This window comes from Rissa tridactyla, chromosome 8 (assembly GCF_028500815.1).
Source record: "Rissa tridactyla isolate bRisTri1 chromosome 8, bRisTri1.patW.cur.20221130, whole genome shotgun sequence".
NCBI lineage: Eukaryota > Metazoa > Chordata > Aves > Charadriiformes > Laridae > Rissa > Rissa tridactyla.
The window spans coordinates 46954895-46979756 of record NC_071473.1 but is presented as its reverse complement, the minus strand read 5'-3'; the positions used below and the strand labels follow the sequence as shown (position 1 = coordinate 46979756).

Here is a 24862-nt window from a genome sequence, read left to right as displayed (position 1 = left end):
GTCAGCACCTTTGTGTTGTGTAAGACACAGATGATAGTAGCCTATTGTTATAAATCTCACTGTGCTTCTCAATTACTTTATATTAGTAAATATGCCCCTATAAAGAGTTCTGTTTAGGTGTTCTAAAATAAGTATGACTTAGGTCACTGACTTGCATGTGAAGGACGTTCATGCTTTACAAATACCCAGTTTAACTTGATTATCTCCTCACTTCATCATCAAATCACTGTTTTGAGACTTTACAACGTGTTCTGTCTTATGGTGATATGCCAGTGTGCATCTGATCTCATCAAATTCTGTTTCTGATGGGGAAATTATCTTATGAAAAATAATATTACTCAATCTAGGGTTTAATTTCTGTATGCTCGGAGAGGAAGAAAATCCTATGTGGTATTTCATCCTGTCAATGCTAATCTTTCTCCTCGGTGCTGTATCTCCGAATAGCAGATGTGTGTTTTATTGCAGTGTTGGTCCTCTATAGCACAGCACAATGTTTTGTCAGGAGCAAACAATTTATTGTATTAGAGTCATATACAGTCAAATATTCCTTTTCCTATGAAGCATGGTCAGATATTGATATTGCGTTACCTAACATTTTAACATAGGAGAGGCTTAATAAGATACAGTATTACTCTCTCTAGGCTGTTTAATTAAACTAAAGAGTCACTGTGTATTGTACATTGGTTTTCTGCCAAGGGAAAGTAAATCTGTATCATATTAGTTTCACATACCAAATGATGTTCTCCCCCCATCAGAGACTCTCTAGAAAAGCTGACACTGCTGTCGCATGAACTGCATAATACAAACTGCGTTTGTATTACATTGGACTGGCTTGTAGCTCAGTATTCTCCAGCAGCCTGAGCGAGCTTTATGTGCAGACGAGACGTGGCTGGAGAGCTGCGTGTTGCATTCTACTGGCCAAGGCCCCTATTTGTCGCTGAGGGGTACGGGGCTAAGCATCGTAATCCCGGTCCTGCTAAAAGAGCTCTTCTCCATTCCCCTCTTGGAGCAGGGAGATCTGAACTGTAACCCTCTGGTCACCAGGAAGGTCCTTACTGGTGGTGGCCAGGTCACAGGGGTGGGCTTGTCACTGTCTTGTCACAGAGCACCATTTGATCAGGACCATAAGTTGCAAGAGTTTGGGGAAACTCTGGGTAACCCAGGGTCATCTGCTGTGGTAGCACTTTTTAGTACTGGATGTTGCCTCCTCACTGCTGTCAACGGTACAGTAGATGGGGATCAAGGTGAACATTCACTCTTTGCCCCTGATGGCAGGGGAAGTAGTATCACCTATACATTCTGTGAGGAAAAGATGTGTCCCTGGACTGGAGACTTGAGCAGTGTTTTCTTACCTGGGGAGAGCAGGCAATTCTGTGTTAGAGGGTCCTGGTGGTTTCTTCTGGAGTAAGAGCTGATGCAGAATTACATGGGAGGCTACGAGTGGAGAGGCAATCAAGGCACTTGCGTTTGGGAGTTGTTGTGTTGAATTACTACTACAAAGCAGAGTAAGGTCAATACTATTGCAGTATTTCTCCTTATAAACGGAAATAAATTGCACAGGAAATACTTTTTTTTTTTTTACACATTTTGAGCCTGTCTGTCCTGGCAGAAGGACACATCTGCATATTGAGATGTAGAACTGTGCAGAGCTGGCAAAGCTATGCTTGAACAATCATGCTCTAGAACTGGAAGGTGAAAATTTTTATCAGTGGCACTAAGCCCTGTATCAAAGTGAAGGATAACGCTTCGGCTCTGTTTTGCGCAGTGTCCTGTGCTGCATAAATGTTCTGACCTTCTCAGAACAGGTAAAGAAATGTCCGTGATGGTCCTGTGTTGCATCTCACGTGCACCCACAAAGAGGCCTGAGTGGTTGGACGCATCAGAGCAATGCCTTTAGCATGGCTCTCTGACGCTGGCACCGTGGTTATATTCAAGGATGGCAGTATTGGATTTACGGGAGGCTTCACCTACATAGCACAGATATGATTTATCTCATGCTGAATTTTTTGTTGTTGCTGTTGTTTTCCCTCAACAGAAGATTAACCTGGAGTTCTATATCGACATCCATGCCCACTCCACCATGATGAATGGGTTCATGTATGGGAACATCTTTGAAGATGAGGAAAGATTTCAGCGACAGGCTGTTTTCCCCAAGCTACTCTGTCAAAATGCTGAAGACTTCTCTTACGTAAGCAATGTTTCTCTTAATTAATTTTTTCCTAATTTATTTTTAAATTATAAATATCTGGCTTAATTGGATTGTGTGAATTTTATGTTAATATGAATAGATGGCTACTTTTAAAATTTTTATCATTATTAGCTATCATCTTTCCTCTTATACTTACCTTATCCAAAAGTGGTAAGTTGTGATATTATATATTGTCATTAGACACATGAACAGAGGCAGGCTCTTCATCTTCCATACTACAACCTTTGATTCCGAATTATTGGAACACTTAGTTTTTACCAGAAGATCTGGCATCTTTTGATCAACTGGATCAGCTTTATTATTTCATTGTTTATATTGGCATTTTTTTTTTCACTTGTGCACTTTAAATAGTAGTATAATAGCAAACAGAAGTAAAAATAATAAACTTGAAAGAAAAGGTTAGATAATTTTTTGCTTAAAGTTGTGACAAAGGCAATGTATGCTTTTGAAATTCTTTGATATTATCATGGAAAACTGTTCTGCAAGAAAATCTGCGATTGCTCGATACATGTCTTGTAACTTGGAAGAAAATACGCGCATAGGTATCTCTGGATAATGGAAATAAGTGATAAACTCCTATAAATGAATTGGAGGGGGCATATGTTTTTAGAGCAAGTTTCAAATAGAGTAGAACAGATGCTTAGCGCGGGTTGGTTGCTGTAGCTCAGCAGAAGTCAGTAGATTTAGGACTCTGGTCCAGTGTGTTGCAGCTTGGTGTCCAAGTATGACATCCTGGCCCTTTCCATAACCTCTTTTGTGCATCAGCTTTCCTTGAAAGCTGTGCAAGTGGAACACACAACACCCAAGCCTGCCTGCAACTGCTTGTTTGCATCTTCTGGCCCACTTTACACACCTGTGGAGCTGCCAGCTAAGCTACTTCTGCACAGCTATCCCTTGCTCTGTTTCAATCTATGCACTCCTGGTTTGCTTAAGTGGACATTCTTTCAAGGAGCAGGCGTTTGGTGTCCCGTTTTGCTTTGACTGAGATAAGAAATATTCAGAAACACATCTCAGCCGAGGCAGTGCAAGCTTCCAGCCGTGAACTGTGAAGAAGGCAGGCAGCGGATGATATTTGGCAGCTATATAATAGGAACAGGCTCAATTAAAAATGACTTTGGAATCCTGCACCGAGCAGAGAAGAGCAGAAGAACCTACTGTTTAGGCCCTGATTTTATGTCTGTGACGTTCTTAAATCTCTCTGTTACCCACCGTAGGTTTTCTCAGTCCCTTTTTGCTTATACTTCATTATTCTGGTACTGAGAGGTAAACGTGGGTCTCCTTTCAAAGATGGGGACAGCTGTCTCCTCCGCAGTGCTATCCCAACCAGCCCGTAGCAGAGGCGATGGGTGGAGGAGGATGGGGACCCTGCAGCATTCCATGTGTTTAGCTCCGGAGAAACAAAATCTAAAAACAGATACGAAAGCAGACAAGTCTGCACAGCAAAAGAAACTGTAATTGGAAAAAAGGCCATTTTCATCGTGGCAAGAATGCTAGCCTAAAGCTTTCTCATCAAGATGCAGTAGAGAATTTTTTTGTCATGTGTTTGCGCGTATTGCACTGTGGAGTTTGAGTGGGAAGTGAGTACAGAAATGGAGTTGTGCCACTATTTCCTTGACAGATCTATTCCAGCAGAAGGAAGGAGGGATTGAAGCCCGACTCCTGTCCGTTTCTCTGTTCTATGGTAGTTTGTTTTATGTGAGCGGGCAAAAAGTTTGGATCAGTCTCTGACTTTTCTAAGGCTAGGTAGAAGATATCCTTTCCTCTGTCTTTTTTGTTCCCGGGAGGGGGCTCTCTAGTAGATGAAACATTTATCTTGTCTTCTTGGGATGGGCGGCGGCAGCTGGCCGGGTGGCGCTTGGGAGGGTGTGTGGCTGCTGTTGCGTCCTCTGTTGCCTCATAGTGTTGTTTGACCCATGTCAGTGTTGTTTAACCGTTGAGTGTATGTTTTGGGGGTTCGGGGGACCGCTGCAGTGTGAAGCTTTCTGCAGTCAGCCACTGCAAGGGCTTCTCAGAGAACTGCCCAGAGCACAGAAGACCGAATCCATACTACACGAGGAGGGACGGCAGCTGCGTCTGCTCCCAGCTGTTTGGAGCCTGGGGAAAAGGGAGATGGGTTCAAGGAACAGCCTGTTCTTCTCCACGAAGAACTCGGTGATTGAGTTTCTTATCTGCACCTGGTTGTTTCAAAAACACATTACAGATAAGGGGGCATTCACAGATCATAGCAATGAAAATTGATAGGAGTTTAGAAATTTTGTGCTCAAGTGTGGGATTTCTCTCTGTTACTGTGGGAGATTAAGTGTCCCTCTTAGCGCAAGCCTCGGTTGACAAAGGGAAAATCTTCAAAAAAAATGACGTAGGAAATAGAAGCCAATAGCTAAATAAACAGTACGGTCTCTCCCCTTTGACTCTCAATCTCCTTTCTATAGAAGATGGCAACCAGATATATCTGTCAGTACCCAGTGCACCGCTGTTTGACCTAGGTGCTGCTGGCACTCGGTACATCGGGCTTTCAGCTCGCGCCTTACTGGCCTCTCAAGACCAGAAGGTTTTCCCCTGCCACCCACCCAAGCCATTCTTCTCAGGGCAGCTGAGGGGATGGAAGTGTTGGAAAAGGAGACAGCCACAAAGCGTCCAACGTGTGTGAAGCAGGAGGAGTGAATGTTACTGCTGTCTCCGAGTGGGAAAGTCTCTGTTCTCTTGTTTTCAGCTCCACGCGGGTTATGTGCCTGGTTGGAAATATTAAGGGTGAAGTTTGCCGCTCGAAAGGGAGGAAAAGAATCCACAGCTTCCTGAATTTAAAAGGGGGGGAGAGAAAAAAGTGTTGAAGATTAAAAATAGTGTATGTAAATACGCCCTATTGACTGCTCAAAGGGAAGGGGGGAAGTGCATCGTTAACATTACCAGGCTGGTGTTTGAAAGTGTGGGAATGGACCACTGTTGTTACTAATTAATTTTCCAAAGCTTCAGGAGGTCTCATTTACATTGTATGCTGCTGCGGCCATTTGTTGGGATTATAATACTTCAACAGCAGCACTTCAAGTGAAAACTGGCGGCTGCATGAAGTGTTGTCCATAATTGACTAGCTCCATGTCTTCACACAGCACAGAGACAATGTTCCATTATGTTATCCATTGACAGTATCATTGAAAAGATTACTCTCCTTAAAGCATCTGTCAACCTTGATTGATTTACAAGGGACAAAGAACTGAAAAGGTTTGAAGTGCGGGTACAATTTTTGCCACCGTTTAGCATACATAATGGTTCTCCTTTGATGTCAAAAGCTCATCTTCTATTAATAATGCAGAGGGCTTTTGAATGCAGGCTACTTGTATGGAGTTCCACACTAATAACCTACTTGCTGTGAAATGGGATTCACTTTGGAGAAGCAGTCATTTGTCTGGGTTTTACATGTTCGGAATGAATCCCGACTCAAAGGGATTTCTTTCAGTGCTCTGCATGATTGCAGCTGAGCCCGGCATGGGCTGGGGAAAGCAGGCAAATCCTAGCCTGCTCCTCCAGCCGAGAATCTGGCAGAAAGCACGCAGCCAGATGCAAAGGAGCATGAACAACAAGCCTAAGATGATACGATCAAATGCCTTGTGCCGTTTTGTCTGGCAACCTTCTATTAATATACTTTAGAGTGCATTTCATGCCTGGACTGCTTTCTTCACCTGTCATTTCCAATAGGCCTTTTTATTTAAATGACAGCATCCGAGGGAGATTGGCGATTAGAGTAGGGGATGGATGGGGGATTTGCGCCGGCATGCCTGTTGAAGGACCCAAGGCAAGCCACCCAATGTCTCTGTACCCTGTCTGTCGAGCAGGACGCTTAACCTCGCAGTACTCTGGAAGGCTGACTGCAGTTTGCAGGCAAAAGTTGTGAAAGGGACCAGAAATTTTTCATTTGTAGATGACTTCAGAAGCAGAGGCCTGCCTTTGGTTTAGCTGTCGGCACGTGGAGAGGAAAGTGAAAGAAGAGCTAGGAAGTCTTGCCCCCAGATAAATACATGAGAGATTCTTGGGCAGCTGTCGGGGGGAAAAGGACAAATCTGTAAGGAAAACATTTCATGTTTTCAAGGTTTAAGAAGGATATTTTTAAACATTGAGGAGTAAATATAATCTCTATGAAAGCTTTAACAGGGAGAGCTGACAAGCTCTTTTGAAAGGCTGACTCATTGGGTTTTAGGAGCAGCTGTTGACACCATGTCTGAGTGCATTACACATCAGCCGCGGCTAGGAGTTGTTGCAGTATTTGGAGGGGTGCTCTTCATTTGCCCTTTCTTGTTCTGGAGAGTGGATTAGTCATAACGACCAGACACAAGCACTTGAGCATTTCAAGAACCTGCTAGTCTTAGGGGTGGCTAATTTTGACCTTTGTGACAGTATGAGAGGAGACCATCTGTTCTCTCTGGTTCATTTAAAAGAAACAACCGCAGCCATTCTTGGATGGCTTCGTCACTTTGTAAAGATTGCTTTTCTTTGCAGTTAAAGGATAAAGACTGGCCAGAGATACTTGCCTGAATCTTGTTGAGTTTTTTCTTGGCACTCAGAACTGGTGGTACTTGGGATAATTTTGAGTTCTCGTTTCATTTTCTTGTATTCAACCCCCCGGCAGAGCACCTTCCTTGGAAATACCGTTTGTTGTCCTTTGTGCCACAGTGAGCCTGATAAAAACTTGGGGTCTCATCATGTTGGGCACTGTGTAACTACTGAGAAAGTCCACAACCCAAGAGCTTCCAGTCGTGTTGGGAAAGAGACAGAGAGTGGGTGGGAAGTGACTTGCTTGAGGAAATCAGAGAATAAAACCCAGGTCCCCAAAGTGCCGGTCTGGTTTCTCTGTCAGCAGTTCCCGATGTTTTATACCACACTGTGCACTCAACAATGGTCTCTGAACAACAGCCCACCCAGCTTCATTTAGGGAAACATGTTGTTAACCCCATTGCCGTAACACTGTGACCTAAAACATATTACGTTGTCTCAGGAATATGGAATGATTTCCCCTAGTACTTTTTGCTGTGGATTATTTGTTCAGTTGGTTTGACTTTTTTTAGCCTGGATATCTAAAATTGAGCAACCAAGGAAAAGATTTTAATCTATCTATATTTTCTATTGTTTTCCTTTTATCCACATACTCCACGTCTGTTCTTCGCATTTCCACAGCACCCCCCTCATCCATCCAAGCTTGCTTAGGGAAGATGTATTCCTTCCAGCAAACCTCCTCCCAGCTACCCATGGTGGCCTTGCTGGGCTGTTATCACTTACCCTGGATGGACATCCCCCTCTTAGTCTTGTGATCCCTATTACTAATCCCAGTGCGGTTTGGGACATGTCTGAAGGAAGTGCTGGCACAAGTCCCTGAGGGAGTAATAACGGCTCCTGAACACTGAATGAGCAAATCCCAATAATCTGTTCCAAAATAGAGGAACCAGTTTGTGTTGCATGTGGCCAAGCAGGGAAGGGGGAGTAGCATCCCTTCCAACCTAGACAATTCTATGATTCTTAGTTGCTCAGACCTAGAATTCATCCCGAAGTAAAATCCATGCTCACTTTCACCACCGTCTCCTAACACCCTCTCTGCTGCTTTGGCAAAAAAGGCTCTTGTCCTAGAAAGGCAAACAGCTGTTGCATTCAGGTAGGTTTTGTTAACATCAGGCAAGCTTAAGAGATCTACTCAGAAACCTCTGAAAACCTGAGCACAACAAATGATCCTACCTTCTTTTTTGTTGTCTTGTACCAGGGCATTTCCAGAAAGACAAATACAGCTATTATGCGCTTTAGCACCCCTCTGGGATGCATTTCTGCTCGCTGCTTCTTGGACATGTTGCTCCATAAGTTCATCTATTTATTTATTTTTCCTGGAGACTGAGTGAGGGGAGAGAGGAAACGTGTTTCTGGTGGCTCAGGGAACAGGTTGGTAACTCCTGCGCTTCTAAGAATTGCAGGTTTTGGTCTCACAAGAACTCTGCCCTCTCGAGAGTCGCGGCTAAATGAAACTGTTCCATTACATCGCGCTGAACCAGTCCAGCCCTCTTTTTATACAGAGGGTTGAATTAATTTGTATTGCAAAGAAAAGGAAAAGGAGGGGGGGGAAGTGTTTGAGTAAATGGATTTTCTTTCAGTACTTTCTTGGCGTGGTGTTTGTGCCTATAGGAGTTGACAGTCCCTTCTCCGTCCCCACACAGGTGGAAATTTTGAACGTCCACAGAAGAAACAAGTTTTCATAGCAATTTTATGGTGTATTTTCAACGACCATCGTTACTCTTACCTAACGTCAGCAAGCTGGGAGCCGGTGACAGCCTCCCAGAGTAGCACAAATGAAAGGAGCTCCTTTACATTGAAATAGAAACTGCCTCTCTTGCAGGGCGCTGCAAATTTCGCTCTGCTGGGACAAACTGTGCTGTGAAGGAGCGGTGGGAAGTTGGTTAAGAACTAGACAGCCGTCCCCCTCCCAGAATCTCTTTCTGGGTATTAACTCTTTAACTATATGATACTTTAACATATGTAGAATACAAGTCTGGTTCAGAGAACTGTTCCGGAGCAGTGAGAGAGCCCAGGAGGGGTTTGAGCAATAGGCTGCACTGGGTTGCTCTGGGAGCAGTGTACAGCATGCTGCCCCTCCTTAGGAGGGGTTGTAATCTCCTGATTCAGACCTCCAAATGAGCCGAACATCTCTTTGCCACAGAGCAAAGCACTTTTTCTGCAGACTATTCAAAGCAGCTGCAGGCATCATGGTTGTATTTCCCTTTCTGCTTCTCATTGTCCTAAGTTTCTGTCATTTGTATAAATGATTATGAAAGCACTCCCAGGAGACCGTGCACACGCTCATAAAACTATTGTAAAGAGAAGCATTGCAGGCTATTGCTAGAGGCTATTTTATTGTATATTTTGAGGAAATGTCTCGTTTTCTACTGACAAATAGGGAAACTGAGAACTCCAGAGACACGAGTTATTTTTCTAAATGGTGTGATTATTCTGTGGAGCTTAGACTGGGAAATGCCAGCTTTGGCATCTTTGGGGAAGGATGTGCTCTGAGAAGCTGAGGTTGCTATTAATAAAAGAACAGGGTGGGGAGGAACGCAGATATTTTCTTCATTATTACCCTGAAGCATTTGCAGATCCCTTACTGGTGTATATCACTGGTCACAGCTTGGACTGGCTCTTAAAAGGGAGATAAGCTCCCAACTAACTCCCTGGTTGATGGGTGATGGGTTTGCGCACAGGTTGATGGCTGAGTAGGTGATGCTGTCATGTGTGGCTAAGTGCACTTCTGGTGACAGGGAGAAGCAGACTCTTGGAAGAAGGAGCTGAGAGGACCTGAGGAAGTATGTTTCGGGAGACAGCACGCTCGTGCATGCATGCATGTGTGTTGAGGGTGGCAGAATCTAGTGGCAAGAGGAGCTCCAGCTGAGGTTTGCTTAGAGGATGGGGTGAAATCTGCCTCCTCCTTTTGCCTCTTCTGAGTAGGTTGTGATGGGCTCCTCAACTCTGTAGGGGAGCCTTCCACTGACTTCGTGAAGGTCTCAGGTAAGGTCATAGAATCATAGAATCTTCATGGTTGGAAAGGACCTTTGAGATCATCAAGTCCAACCATACACACACACAAAAAACCCCCTTTTGTTTTGCTTTGTTTGGATGCAGGGTGTTGTTTAAGAAGCTCTCTCAGAAGAGCTGCTGCTTTGATTTGGATTCCAGTTGCATTAGCTGCTGTGGTGAAGCCGGTGAACTCAATAAGCATCTTCAGTGCTGTAGCACTCGGGGAGGTGGGAGCTGTGAGTACAGCCGGTTTCAGTGGACGTGAGGATGAATCCTGGGGAATGTGAAACACGGACCAAATCCCCGCACTGGTGCTGCCAGTGTAACCAGTACAAGGTGCAGAGACAGGCAGTGGGCTGCGGAGACCTCCATCAGTCCTGGAGCTGTACGGCAGAGCACTGACAGGGCAGAGCACGGATATTAATGAGCAGTGAAAAGAAAAGTGCAGCTATTGTAGTTCTCACAGGTGAACAGCTGAAACCCTGAAGCATGAAACCCACTCGCTTTTCTAACTACAGAGTTTCCAAAAAGGGAGTTCATTTGGTAGTTTGGGTTTTGAGGCATAAACTGAGAGCTTATTAAAGCTCCCTCCTTCCAACCCCTCTGCTAATGACCACGCATATATGTGGGTTTTACCAGCAAACTTAAGCAGGCATGACTGAAAGACACTCAGGAGGGCCGGGGAGGGGGAAAGATCTGGTATTCCTGCACTCTGCATTAAAGGGATAATGAAGCCCCTCAGGGAGCAGATGTGTGTGTGGTGGCAGAGTACCTTTAAACGGTTCTTTCTCTGAGGAGAACCACACTTTAAAGCCTGACAATGTGGTGCTAGGCAAGTTGTGTTCATGGTACTCCTACAATGCGATGCTGCCTTTAAGAGAAGGTGATTGCTGTCTGCTTTCCACTGAGCAGTGGAAAGAAGGCAAAAAGAGACAGGTAGTAGAAAGGTGAAGATCTCTTGGGATTTGAGGCTATGTGTTCCTCAGGTTTTGGTTTCAGGCTTTTCTCTCTCTCATTCTTAGGACAGGTCAAGTCGTTTCTGATCTCCTCTGCATGCCTTTTCTCAGATTTCTGCAAATCAGGTTCTAGTTCAGAGAATATTCCCTTGTTAAACACAAAGTTTGCTGCCCACCTCAATGTTTCCTACCAGGCACAAACGTTATGAAACAAAATGCTGACCAACTGCAGAGCCGTCGGTGAGGGTGAGCGAGCGAGCCCTTTTCACAGGAATATCAGTCCAATCTGGCTGTCCCTAAGGGATCTGGAAAAACTCCACGTTAATGGGATCCCTCTTTGAAATGATCCTGAACTTTTCAAAACCCACACTTCCCAAATTTCAGTAGTCACAAACGATTTTGAGATTAAATATGTTTTCCTCCTGTGCATCAGAAACACGGCAAAGCTGCAAGATGAGATGAATCGGGGAGTAATTTTGAGCTCTGTTCTCATTTCATCACATCTCTGCTCCCAGAATCCTTCCTCTTTGCCTACTACCTCCTTCGGTTCAGCTTTCTGCCTTTGGGATTTTTTTTCTTTTTCTTTCCTTCCTTTCTTCCTTTCTTCCTTTCTTCCTTTCTTCCTTTCTTCCTTTCTTCCTTTCTTCCTTTCTTCCTTTCTTCCTTTCTTCCTTTCTTCCTTTCTTCCTTTCTTCCTTTCTTCCTTTCTTCCTTTCTTCCTTTCTTCCTTTCTTCCTTTCTTCCTTTCTTCCTTTCTTTTTCTTTTTTTTTAATAATCTCATCTGCATTTCAGATGCTGGCTGCAGCTTGTTTGTAAAATAAATTGGAAGAAGGCTGCCTGATAGCAGTCTCCCAAATGCCATCATTTCCAAGTCTCCAGACCCAGTTGGCATGGAGTTGATAGTCTATCACAAAAAACACTAACGCATACGCTTTCCAGTCTATTAAGAGAGTTAATGGAGCTGGTGAGAAGTGGGTGTGAGGAGAGAGTTAAGTTGGCTTTTGAAGTGAGAAGTTTCCTCAGTGCTTCCAGAGAAGTAAGGAGATCAGTTTTGCTCGTAAGGTAGCTGGATGGGCTACCAGCTGCAAGAATGGCAAGGCCAAAGCAGTGAGTGCTGGGCACACTGTGGCAGTGATTAGTACTATCTACATGGGGAAAGTGAGCTACCAGTTGTGCCCCTGTTATAGCGCCCTGTGGAGGGGCAAACAGAAGAGTCACAATGTGTAATAATGCTATTTACAATCTTCTGTGGCAAAGATTTCAAAGGCAGTGCATTTCTGTGCTCCCTTTCTAACTTTTGTAGACTTCAATAAAGCGTTCTAGAAAATGAGAGTGAGTGAGTTATAGCTGATACTGTAAAACTCTTCACCGAGATGGATTTGACATTGTCTGGGCTCCAGTCCATTTCCCAATGGCATGTCTGTTCTTCCTTGATGACAAGTGTGTCATTCCTTTTTTTCTAGAGCGCTAACTACTAACTTTTTTATCACCACTTTTTTTGCTACACTGGGGCAGTGAGTTGAGGGCTCTTAGAGGTCAGACCTGCTTTAGCACAAAAGCTTGCTCTTCAGCTATAAGAGCAGCATCAGCAGATAACTCTGGTGAGGCCGTAATTGAGTCCTGATTACACCTGGCCATTGCTGGTGCTGATAGGTGAAGAACACCAAGCAATTTGTATGCATAATCCCAGTTTACCCCAGTAGGTAAACTGTTCATTGCTCAACTACAGAATGAGCAAAATGTGGGCAGTTTTTCTGGGTTTGGGGTTGTTGGTTGGTTTTTGTTTTTTTTTCGGTTTTTTTTAGGAATAGTTAGCCTCATTTGTGAAATACAGTTTATTTCCCAAATGGAAATGGCATAGGGTGATGCAGCATATTCTAAATTACGTGTTGTAATATGAAACCACTCTCTAATCATGAATCCTCTCAGTGTTTATGTCTCTGCTCTTCTCCAGGGAAGATGATTCTCTGATTCTTGTGTGAATACAGTTGAACATGCTACGTCCTTTTGTAAAACACTTCCTGGACCTACATCTTCATAGATTTCATAGATGGGTGATTCCTATCAGCTGAGTTCTGAGCTTATTCTGAGTTTCATGCAGATACTCTGTTTGTGAGGACAAATGATCTTCTGGGAAACATTCATGTGCGCACTAGATCTCACGTTTTTGCAGATATATGCAGTTTGCTACTTCCTTCCACGGGCACATAAACAATCAATTAGGTTGCAGTAGATGTGAACAGCTGGTAAAATCTATCTGTTGGATTTCAGGAACCCCCTAGACCTTGCTACATCAGAAATTCATCTTTCTCAATCTGTCAAAGTCCGTGACCAGATTTCTGTCTGGGCGACGATTTCTCTCCTAATTACTTTCTGAGTCATTTGTACCTTGTCATTTCCTTTCTTGCTGCGTTGGAGAAACATCTTAGGATTGATCGTAAGTGATGTGCAGCCTACACCCTGCTTCCCATGCTAGGAGCTTGGCAAGGTCTGACTTGCACTGCGGTTATACGTTGATCATTTTTCTCCCTAATATGTTGAACAATTTCAGAAGACGGCAAAGATTCAAAGTCTTGTATGAGAAAGTTCCCTTTTGTACCCTGTCCCTTTGCCCTGCCATCAGTGAAAGGTAGAACTGAAGCTCCCATCCACCACTGCGTGGAGACTGAGCCTGCTTGACACTGCAGCCCTTTTTGGCATCTCTTCTTTCACTGAGCAGCGGACCCAGATTTACTGGGTTTTGCCTCCAATTTTTCCTTTCGTGCAATCTGAGGTTTTCTGATGCTGTATCAAGAAAAGTCTCCTGCGAAGTCACACGTCCACTGAGGAGGAGGACCCACCAGCGGAAGCTCCTTCCAAGCAGAATCACTCAGATTCCAAGTCCATTAGGTTGCCAAAGGGTGGAAAATTCAGTCTCAGATATGTGAGAAATGTGCTGTTATTCCTCTTCGTCTTTTGGAGCCACTCTTGCGAGAGCTTGATACAGGCACGCAGAGGCTATCAGTAAACTGCCTGCCCTTGCTTTGTGAATGTGGACTGCTCGGGGCATTCATTCCAGTAGTTGTTATCAGGACGATGGAGCAGTGCTGAGAAACCAAGAGTATCCCTCAGCCATATGGGAGCTGCCTAAGCCGTTGAGCTTGTAAGCTAGCTACCAGGGGGTTGAATTCACTGAGGAGACACACTGTGTGGTAGAGAGTGTCCTTACCAGCCAAGAGACAAGACTGCCCGGGAGACAGGGGTTCTGGCACGTTGAGAGGTCTGACTAAGGGCCAAGATTTTTTTTTTTTTCTGCTTTGAGACCACTCCAGAAAGAATTTGCATGCAATTTTTTTTTTCTTATTTCCTTCCACACATCTCTGTGTCTGCCGCAATGTCTGAATAAGGTCCAATTGGTTTACAAATTTCTTTGTGCTGCCTGGCTGTTCACTGTCATTCCCAATGGGGAATCTGGTCATACAGAAGGTATTCTGCAAGGCATGGGGAGGAGGAATGAAATTTGGTAGGAAGGCCTGGGGAAGCTGCCACTAATGCCCAAGATGTAGAGAGGGGGTCAGCACACCTTGAGGCTGCCAAGTGTGTGTGAAATCCAGGTGTGGTTTTCCGGTGGGCTTCTTCCCACCAGAAAGTGGGGGAATTCTTCACCCTTCCTGCTCTGCTCTTAACACTGGATTCTTGTTGCTTGGCACCTCCTAATCCTGTAGATAGCTATTTGTTCACTGAATTTTCTCACACAAGCTGGGAAGTAGAGTCCGCCTGTGAGCTTCAATGTATCTCTGTATTTTAATAACGAATTACTGTTGATTTTATACAAATATCCCTGTTTAAGAACTTCAAAGTCTTTGGTGTTTCCCCCCACCCTCCAGACTTTGTACTTTTTGCTGTTGCTGTTGTTGACACTCCCATGCGATTCAGCCTTGGAGAAATAAATATTTGCTTAGCTGTTCTCCTGCTGTGCCTGCTCAGTGCATTTGCTTAATGATGACTTCAGTTCAGCTTTGCAAGGGGTTTACGGCAATAGATTTTCCGAGAAAAACAATAGACTCATTTGCGGACAACTTTACCTGTGCTTTTTCCCCTCTCTTGCCCCTGGATTCCCACCCCCTCACGCCCACCTCTTTTCCCCAGATTAGACTTTGATTAAATAAATGTGCATGCAAAAAGCTCTTTCTTTGCCATAGTAATATATGGCTTTTCATAGCCTTCGTTTTCACCATTATCCGTTGCCAAGATTAGTTCTGGTGAGGAGTCAAAGTTTTGCCTGTTTATTTCTCCACTCCATTTATCTTGACTTGAAACAGCGAGTAGAAGGTTGGACTCAGGCAAGTACCTGCTGCCTTTCCTTGTCATTAGTTGAATTTTCTTGAATCTGTAATTTTCTTCTTTTTGTCTGAGACATGAAATCACGTTCTGGCTTATAACATTTGCTCTAGAGCCAAGCCCAAGCCACTGTTTCAAAACATGCACGTGTTCATATTTGAAAGGTTTATGTTACGTTTTCTCTACCCCAACCTTCTTGAGCTGAATCGGAGATCTTACTTTTCACTCAAGACATCAAGTTGGTCTATGGCATCAGATTTTTTTTCAAAATGAGGACAAAGTTAACCTCCAAAATCTACATTTATGCACCTAAATGAAGGTTCAGCTTCTTTTTATTCCTGGAAGTGCAGTACTACCTGGCAAAGAAATGAACAGGTGATTTTTATTAATGCCATTGCCATTTCAAGTAATTTTGCACAGCTGAAACTGGAACTTGTATTAAAAAAGTAAAAAAAAAAAAACACAAACAAACAAAAAAACCCATAGCATAATAAAAATTCGAACTCTGGAAAGATCCAAATTTTGTTTTCTTTTTTTGACCATTTACAAACCTCCCCTCAAATTATTTAAACTACTTATGCTTCACTTTTGAAATATGGCAAGTATAATTTTGCCAATAACCAGATCCAACTTCTGAGCTATTTTCTGCCAGAAAGCAAAAATCACTTCAGTGAAGTAATACATCAGACTCTCTCTTCATCTATTTCCAGCTGATGAGGTTTCAGCTTATAGCAGAGATTGTTTTTTATTAGGCCCTGAGTACATGACCTGGCACTTGTGCAGCTGAGTTTCATCTGACTAGTATCACTTCGGTCCTTGAAGTCATCCCACTGCTTTTTTTTGGTATGATATTCAGGGCCTCCTCCATAATGATGATTCATTCCACAGTGTGTCATCAGCAAATTTTGTTGGCATGGTCCTCCTCTATTGTGCCAAGAACTGTGATGAAAATATTATGTAAGATTTTTCTCAAGAACCATCTATGAGGAATTCAACTCATAACCTTCCTCTAGCCTGATTAAAATCATGGGAAATAGAGCCGAATAGCACCCTGTGTCCAGACTGTATCCCAAAGACATGAACTATACTCAGCAGATAGTTTTCCAATTTGTTCTTAAACATAATTGATGAGATTCCATAATCGTCATAGGTACCCCGTATCAGTAAGTGAGTCTCCTAATCACTGGAGTTCTTCAGTCCCTAATGTCTGCCCTGAAGCATTTCTCTGACATTTTCCTTGTTTTCACTGTGCCAAATACAGCCACAGAATTAGCTCATTCCCCTTGTGAGTGATACTTCTGCTCACTATTCGCAATACCATGTTCTGACACGTTTGTTGTCTTCTTCCTTTGAGCTGGCTCCATACACCCATATTCATCAGCTGAAGCTTTTGTGCATTAAAAGTTCCACCACAGGAACTTTTCTTTTGAACACAAAGCACTATCCATTGAAATCAATGTTTGCTTGACTTCTGAAGCAATCCCCAGAGCATGATCATCTTCCTTTTTGTTTCTGAATTTTAACTGAAGACAAAGCTTCTCTCGGTTTCATGGTCTCAGTAGTCTTTTGAAGGCTTCTTTTGCAGGAAGTCAGAGAACATTCCCTCTTGTAGACCTCCTTAAGTATTTTATTCCATGTATCAAATTAACAATTAATTTCCCCATCAGTCCTTATGAGAGCTTTACCTCCCTGTCCCATGGATATTCAGAATATCCTCAAGGTTTCTACCATGTAATTTGGAGGAAATTATATGATATGTACATAACAGAATACATTCTGTGTACAATTTACCACAAAGCTAAATATTACGTTACCACAAAGAACAACAAGTTGCATTTGGAAACTTCTTTACATAATGCTAATAAGAAACCAAATTCCACCTTATTCTAATTAACCCTGAAAGTCTTCCCTTTTATAACGAGAGACAAACTTCAAAACATTCAGAATGTTAATAAACCCAAAGGTATTTCTCATATATGCTACTCATCAAGAATTTTTGCTCGTTTCAGTATTAGTCTGATTTTCTCAGTCTAGAGAAGTTTAGCATTTTGAACCATTGCATCTGATTTTTTTTTTAATAAGAAATAAATCTTATTTTCCCTGGTTTTGATAAGAGATGGACTTGAAAAATACTAGCATTGTGTTAGCAAGCAAAGTTACTAGCTTTAAGGCTCAATAGGAGGACCCTGGATAGCTGAAAGAATTCACCATGGCCACAATGACTGAGCAGGAACCTGTGTTAAGGGTCCTTTATATTTCACTGGCAACTTAAATTCTTAAAACAGGAGATATTAAGGCCTTTTATGCAACAGATCCAAGTTGGATCTACTAAGTGTTCTTTTTTTTTTCTTTTTTTTTTTTTTTTTGTTCTGGTCTCTACCCTGTGCCGAGCCCAGATTGATTCAGGTCTAATGGTTATGAGGTTTGTGAATAGAGTCTGATAACCAAAATGAAATCAGAATCCATTTTTTCCGTCATGTTGGTAGGAACAGGCTCTGAGACTTCAATCAACCTGAAGATGAGCTCCCTTTCAGTCTCCGGCTGTCATGCCTTCAAAGGAGAGCTAAAACTCATTTATGGAAATACTTGGAGTCCTCCCTTACACCCCTCAAATGAATAGTCATAAAGCTGTAGGGTTCTTAAAGCCAGATCTGCAGTAATAGCACAAAATACTGCCTTTTATTCTGTGCTGCTAATGCTGTAAAATAGTGCAGTATCTTTTTTCCACCCGGAGAGCAACACCCAGTTAACATTTCAGTTAGTGAAGTGGAAATTTGTGTGACCTAATTTAAGAACCAGTCAAATGTCTTAGGTGAGAAAGTTTCACTAAAACGTAAATGCCACTGTATTTCTACTTTGTGTAAAAGAGTTCAGGGTAAGAGGTGGAGGAGAATGGTGATGATACAGGGGAAGGCAATAGAGAGAAGGAACCCAATAGCCAAATCATAGTCCAGCTTAACTTTTGAGAACGGAGGGTCTGTAAGGTTCAAAGAAAAGCTGATGTTACTCGCGAACTGAGATTAATTTTGTGAAAGTCTGCAAGGCATTATTTACAGTCTGTGTGCCAGAACTGTGTCTCCATTCGTGGTCTCTCCAGGCCATGCCCAAAAAATAGTGCAGTCTCATAAAGCGTAAGTGAAATTTGGTAATGTGAATGTAACTGTTTTCTATTTTAACAGGCTCCTTCCCAACCCTTCCCTTGTTCCACTCATGAACTCGCTTCATGTCTCTGTGTTCTTCCTCCTGCAGTCCAGTACATCGTTCAACAGAGATGCTGTGAAAGCAGGGACAGGCCGGCGTTTCCTGGGTGGGCTGTTAAATGATACGTCCTACTGCTACACTCTGGAAGTCTCATTCTACAGCTACATATTGGATGGACCTACTACTGCTGTCCCCTACACAGAAGAAGCATGTATCCTTTGAAATCCTTACTCCTCTTGCAGCACACGTGAACCGGGCACTTAAGGTAAATACTTTGATCTCAATAAGAGTTTGCTGAGATAGGAACACACAAGTGGAAATGTGAGTCTGCTCCTGATGCTTTAATTTCCCTCATATTGATTCTCCATACTGTGGAAATTCAAGAAGAGAAAGGCATATTAGATCAAATAAGCCATTTCCCTCTTGTAGCAGATTGTCTCACACACTTATTATAGAAACTAGTCCTGGAGAGCCTATGATCCATTCCCTTCCACAGTCTTCCATTTCTTTCTTCATTTCTCTCCTTATTCTCTCATTATCCCTGTGTTTGTATTATTGTTTTAATAGCAAGTTGAAAGTGCATCTTTGGTACTGAGTTAAAATACCTTCTCCGCCTTTGAACTGCAGCCAAAAAAGGCTCTAAAGGATCCATTAGGTTCTGTGGCCGCCTCAGGGCCAGGTCTTCAATACCAGTTGTCAAAGAAATGGAAAGTGAGTTCTGCAAACAAAACCGACAAAGTTATTCGCATTTTTGAGTGCTCAAATAGAAGTAATGTCTCATTCCTCAAAAAACACATATCCATCTGGCTATCTCAACGTATCAACAATTTGTAGAATTGTTCTGACTGGTCTTACGATCTGGTTTTATGTTTTTCTTTTTCTTTTTTGTCACCACGCTCAATCAAAGAACCAGCACCCATACTTCAAGCTTGGGTGTGTTATTTCATTTTGTCGTTCTATCTTGGTAGTTTTTGAAATTTCTACAGGTTTAGAAACATTGCAGAGAGAGAAAGATTAGCTGTGATTGCCTGTTTACCTCTCCACTGCATTTCGGAAGTTGGGGAAGGTTTACAGCTTTAGGGTAGCGAGGGGGAAATTTTCACGAGACATACGTATTCACCATCCATGCATGTGTGAACACCATGTGGGAATAAGAGCGAGAAGCGGGGAGCAGGAAGAGTAATTCTTAATCATTTGGGGTTTTCTGTTTTGGCTTCTCCACTGAAAGTGGAATCTGGGGAAAGAAGGAGGATGAATGTATTAAGGTGACTTATCAGACTTGAGCATTTGGAATGCAAGCTCTTTTTTGCCCAATAAGGTTAACTATTTCCAGGGAATAGCTTCTTGCAACATACACATATGTATGTAGTATGTCTGGCTACTGAGGAAAAAAAATGTTATTACTGTTAGGTTTAGGGTATTTATTTTCTTATGTTGGTATTTTGGCATTTTAAGAACATGTGCCTTAGTTTCACCTTTCATTTTACTCCTCACTTAGTACTCATTGTACTGACAACTGCTTATTTATCTTCCTTATTTATCACGAACAGTTTTTGCAGTGAGGAATGGGAAGAGTCCCTATACAAATGAGATCATGATTCCCTTGAATATGTTTTTCTTCATGACTTGTAGGTCATGCTGGCTTAGTTTCCATTTCCATAAAGATGTCTGTTTCCTGCTTCGCATTACCGAGGTTTCAGTTGTGGTGTCTAACATCCCTATCTGTTTGCTTGGCTTGCTTTCTGCAGACAGAGCTGCATCCTTCTCTGTTCACTCATTGTGACCACCAGCAGCCAGAGCACAGAAAACAGGCCCCAGATCACAGACGTCCTTGGTGGTGATGTACGGGAAGCTCGAGCAGCAGCTTAGTTTCTACAGTTAGTTTCACCTAGCTGAGTGAAATAGGAGGAGAAACTGGTTTTGACTGGCCTGGCAGGCAGCAAGCAGGGAAAAGGCTCCCTGCCCACGTAGTACGCTCCACTGGCATTTTTCCCTGGTAGGTTTTATTATTTCCTTTCCAATGGAGGGATCGTATCAAGAGCGCTGCTTATGACAGCTCTTCCTCGTGTGTGCAGTTTCCTCATTAGACAAAGAAATGGAGCTGCTTGAAGCAGTCTCTGGGCTGGTCTGGTCTGACACAGGAGTGGCTGGATTTATGCACATCCTATCCTGGCAGGGGAGAAGTTTCCTATCACCACAGTGCCTGCGACCAAAAGGAGAACAATTGCAGAACGTTCCAATTTAGCCTGAACAGCTCTTCCAAGCTATTTGCAAGTCAGTGATTAATTAATGCTCCGTTTTTTAATGGGCCTGAACCAAAGACACAGCCAGTAAGTTCATATTGGCCTCCAAGGACAGGCATTGCTTCTATTAACTATCTAGCTACATGCAGGCAGCAAGTCAAGCAAATAAATGAAGAAAATACAGTCAGCCCAAAACCTGTGAACTGATAGGGCAAGTATTCAGCAAATCTGCCTTCAAAGATGTATTTCTTAGGACTTTGTTCATCCCACTGTGATGTTATTGGGTGTGTGTGGGGGGTTATTTTGTTTTGTTCTTCATAGAAACAGGATCAGGGAGGCTAGAATTGTTCGAAGCCTCTAGTGTTGGATTAAGAAGTGCAGACTGAGACTTAGGCTCAAATTCAGGGAACCCATGGCCTTGAACAGAGACTACAAAGCAAATCACACCCCACATTCAGAAACTAGCCATACTGGCTCCATGTAGAGACCAAAATAAAATAGGATCTCCGGGTTCTCCAAAAATATTAATTTAGCCTAGTGTTGTTCCTGTTGACAGGTGAAAAAACTGAACAAACTCTGAAGAGTCTTCTGTTTGCACTGGTGGCATGTAATTCTACCTGTCAGCTTCTTTCCTTTACAGCATTCGTGGCAAATAAGATCATAGTTCTACCCCCTTTCATGCCATTATATAAGTGGATTAGGTTTGTTGGTTGGTTGGGGTTTTTTTGTGTGGTTTTTTTTTTGTTTGTTTGTTGTTTTTTTTTTAAATCTCTTCATGTTCCTCAGGGTTTACATGCTAACTCTATGATCTATACAAACCTCTATGTGAGCCTGTAATAGATATATTTCTACATTGGGTAAGAGTATGCATTTTGTTCAGACGTGTGTGACTAAAACATAGTTTGTAATTATTGAGATAAATGGATAACTTGCATGAAAATGGGAGACAGACTTTCAGTCTGATAATGTTATTTGAATTCTGACAGTGCGGACGGTAACTTTTTTCAATAAGAAAAGTAAGAAAATTAAAATAAAGGAAGAGAAGATATCATTAGAAGTGGAAATCTGTTCAAATTACTCCAGTTAGTATAGCTGAATGTATTTTTCTAAATGAAATACCTCAAAGATTCAGAATTTAGAGGATTACAGCTGGTATGTTCTATTAAAAAAAATATTGCCCCTGAGGCTGCACTATTGAAATGAAATCCAGGACTGAAGAATCTGCCATCAGTCTGTGCGGGGGGGCATGTGTTTGGGACATATATGGTGGGATAACAGCATCCTGCGGAGTGTTGAATGTTGAATTTCTGGCCTTTTCTAACATAGAGAGTGATCATGGTTGCATGAATGTCTCAGGCCTCAATTAGCATTCTATCAGTAATGGTTAGTGCTGGTGTGTCTCTTGTATTTTCATCCTGCAGACAAAGCACCGCATCAGGTGTAACTTCCTGAACGTCCTGTAATACACTCCTTCGGAGGTGTGTGTGTGCCTAGTAGCTCTGTGTCCAACTGATATGTACACAGTGTACGAGAAACATTAGGGATATGTTCTATAAGCCTGGCTCTGCAGAATACCCTACGATAACGTGTGCTGTAGATAACAGTGAATGGACTCTGTTTCGAAGGTGTAATAAGAGGATTGTAGGCTTGTCGGTTAGTTGCCTGGAAGTGGACGGAGAAATGTTTAAAACCCTTCTCACATGCGCACACATTTGGTGGTAACTGATTAAAAAGGCAGCGCGGCAACAGTTTGCTCAGCACCAGGTAAAGAAGCTTTAAAATGAGCTGATATGCTTCCATTAAATACCGTGTTGTACTAGGCATTTGCAGGGCTTATGACACCAGGCATGTAAACGGCTCTGCGACGTTCACCACCAGCAGCTCAACTGCTGAGCTGTCTAGATACACACCAGCGTCATGGCTGGGCAGGGAACAAAGGATAAAAGAGGGGGAGGAAGGATGAATCCCCAGCTGCAGAACTCTGAGCGCTGCTCTGATAGCACACCCAGAATTGCTTTCCGCTACAGCTGCCGATCAGCAGCCGTCACAGCCTGACCCGAGAGCGGCCGGTAAAGGAGTCTCACATCAACAGTTTTAAAATCTGTTGGCTTCATTTTTTAGAGTGTTTGAACTGGATCCCTGCTGCACAGCAGGCAGCCCATAAGAGAGCATAAAACGTTTTATTCTTCCAAAGACTAGCCATGAGATAGGAAGATAGAAATGACGGGGACTAGGCAAGAACTGGTAAGATCGTAGCCTGGTACTGTAGGGAAGAAAAATCATCAAGATGGGTGGGCACCACAATTGTCAGTGTGTCCGTGGCTTTTTTTGTGCATTTTCATCTTAATTCTAAACTTCCTCCATGTGAGGAAGGCCCTCATCCAAAGATGGGCCTTCAGTCATCTATGTGTATGGCTTTACTTGTTGAAATCTCTTCTGAGTGGAACAAGAGACTGAAACCCTGGACTGGGAGTGTGCTGAAACAGTTCTCCTTTGTACAGCTTTTCTAAGCACATCACTTCACCTCTTTGATTTAGAATGAATTTAATGAAACTTCTTTTGTAAAACAAACAAAATACAACCCAAAACATTTTGGAAGCCATGGGTGAAGAACACAGAAGAGACATTACTAATACTATCCCAAGGAAGGACTTTTCACATTAAAAACGGCTGAGAAATTCTCTCAACAGTTTAAAACAGTATAGCTGAACCAGCTTGCAAAGATATCACTTTGTATTTTCCATTTCACAGAGTGTGTTGAATTGGAAGCTTTGCATCCCTTACACAGGACATAGTTGCACTGCTGAACTCTCCTGTTTATGGACATAAAAAATGTATTTATGTGGCTGCAGCCACAGAATGAAAGCTCGGCTTGACTAGAGTCTCTTCAGGTGCCTAAAAGGAGCTCACATCTTGGACGCTTGGCGCAATTGGGACCACTGAGTTCACTCTTATTCTTAACTTCAAGTATCAGCCTGCTGCTTGACTGGGGATTTGAGAAGTTAAATCCCCTGGAGGAAGCACTCATTTCCTTATATCCAGATTCCTTGGAGTACTTGGATCTTGGTAAATGCATGTCCTGGGGAAAAGAAATCTGTATGCAAACTACAATTACAGTAAAAGCATCTATATCTTTGTGGACCTGCCAGTCCTCTGGGACAAACACACTTGGTTGTTTGGGGCTTTTTTACATTTCTTTTTTTGGCAACTGCCTGTCCCGACAGTTAGTAACATCCTTAAGAGAAGATCCTCATGAGCCAGATTATGGCCCATGCAGGTTCATTCCCACCCAGTAAAGGCAACATTACTAGCAAACACCAATGGGGTATGAGAGGCTGTGCTGATAAAGCTGAGGGAGCTCTGAAGAGGTTATCCAGTGTGGATTATGTTTGAACTTGAGTTAGAGCTTGTTGCCAAGATGATTTCAAAATAAATCAGACGCACACTCAGGAAGAGACCTCCAGAGGTCTACATCTTCATCCTTCTGCTAAACTCCTAGAAACAGGCTCCTTTCTATGTGTTGCAAAAAGTGGCATAAATCCTAATCCTGCAGATTCTCCTAAGAGTGACCTCCTTGCACACCGTCTCTCCACTATTTGGTTACTTCTCAGTACCATGTTTTGGGCTGTCTTTGAGGAAAGAAAACAAAATCCTCTTTCAACGCCCCCGTCTGTGTGAAAGTGTCAAGGTTTACAGCGACAATTTCAAACGCTCTTAATATTACTGGAAGCATAGAGTTAAATTATAGAGTTGTAAAGTTACTTTATAGTGATAATGCTGTCAAGCATCAATATCTCTGCCCCAGGGCACCATGGAAACTCAGTTAATGATATAAGAAGCTGATATTTTTCAGGGTTGCGGCTGCTGGCTCATACCCAGAAGGAATCCGTGTGTTTGTTCGTAATGGGTATATACAGGGGGACCTGCTCAAAGAAAACTAAGAAACAGTGAAAGTCTCGTTAATGAAGTGCACTGGAATGAAAGTGCAAAACACTATATGGTGTTGCAGTACGCACGCCTCTTTTCCCTCACAGAGTTCAATACAGTGGACAAAACCACTTATTTTACTGTAAGAGAGGGTGTTTATTGGGGGAGAGCGTATATTTGAATGTAGATTTGTTTATCTAGTTGCCTGTAGCACTGACTGCATCAATCTATGCAGACACCGTCTGGGAGTATCAGTAAAGAAATGGAAATTAAGGCAAGCGACTACAGTCAATTTAGGAATATCTATAATTTTTGTAATGGATTTCTTAGCATCTGTATCCCAAAGTACTTTGATAGCCTCAGATGAAAGATGCTATAAAAGTGCAAAATGTTATTATAAAGGTGGTTTTTTTCTTTAAAGAGAGAAATTTTTTTAATCTTTTTTTTTTTTTTTTCTGAAATGTAGAAT

The 24862-nt window shown here is 42.6% G+C and overlaps 1 protein-coding gene across 2 annotated transcripts in view; it reads left to right on the top strand.

Annotated features, from left to right (window-relative positions):
• The window catches only part of LOC128913724 (cytosolic carboxypeptidase 6-like), a 335261-nt gene that overhangs the window by 227313 nt on the left and 83086 nt on the right, over positions 1 to 24862 (top strand). For both annotated transcript variants that reach the window (XM_054211794.1, XM_054211795.1), the window contains 2 exons: positions 2036 to 2188; positions 18272 to 18434. In XM_054211794.1, the coding sequence (XP_054067769.1) occupies positions 2036 to 2188; positions 18272 to 18434 (316 nt within the window). The remainder of the gene's footprint in view (positions 1 to 2035; positions 2189 to 18271; positions 18435 to 24862) is intronic.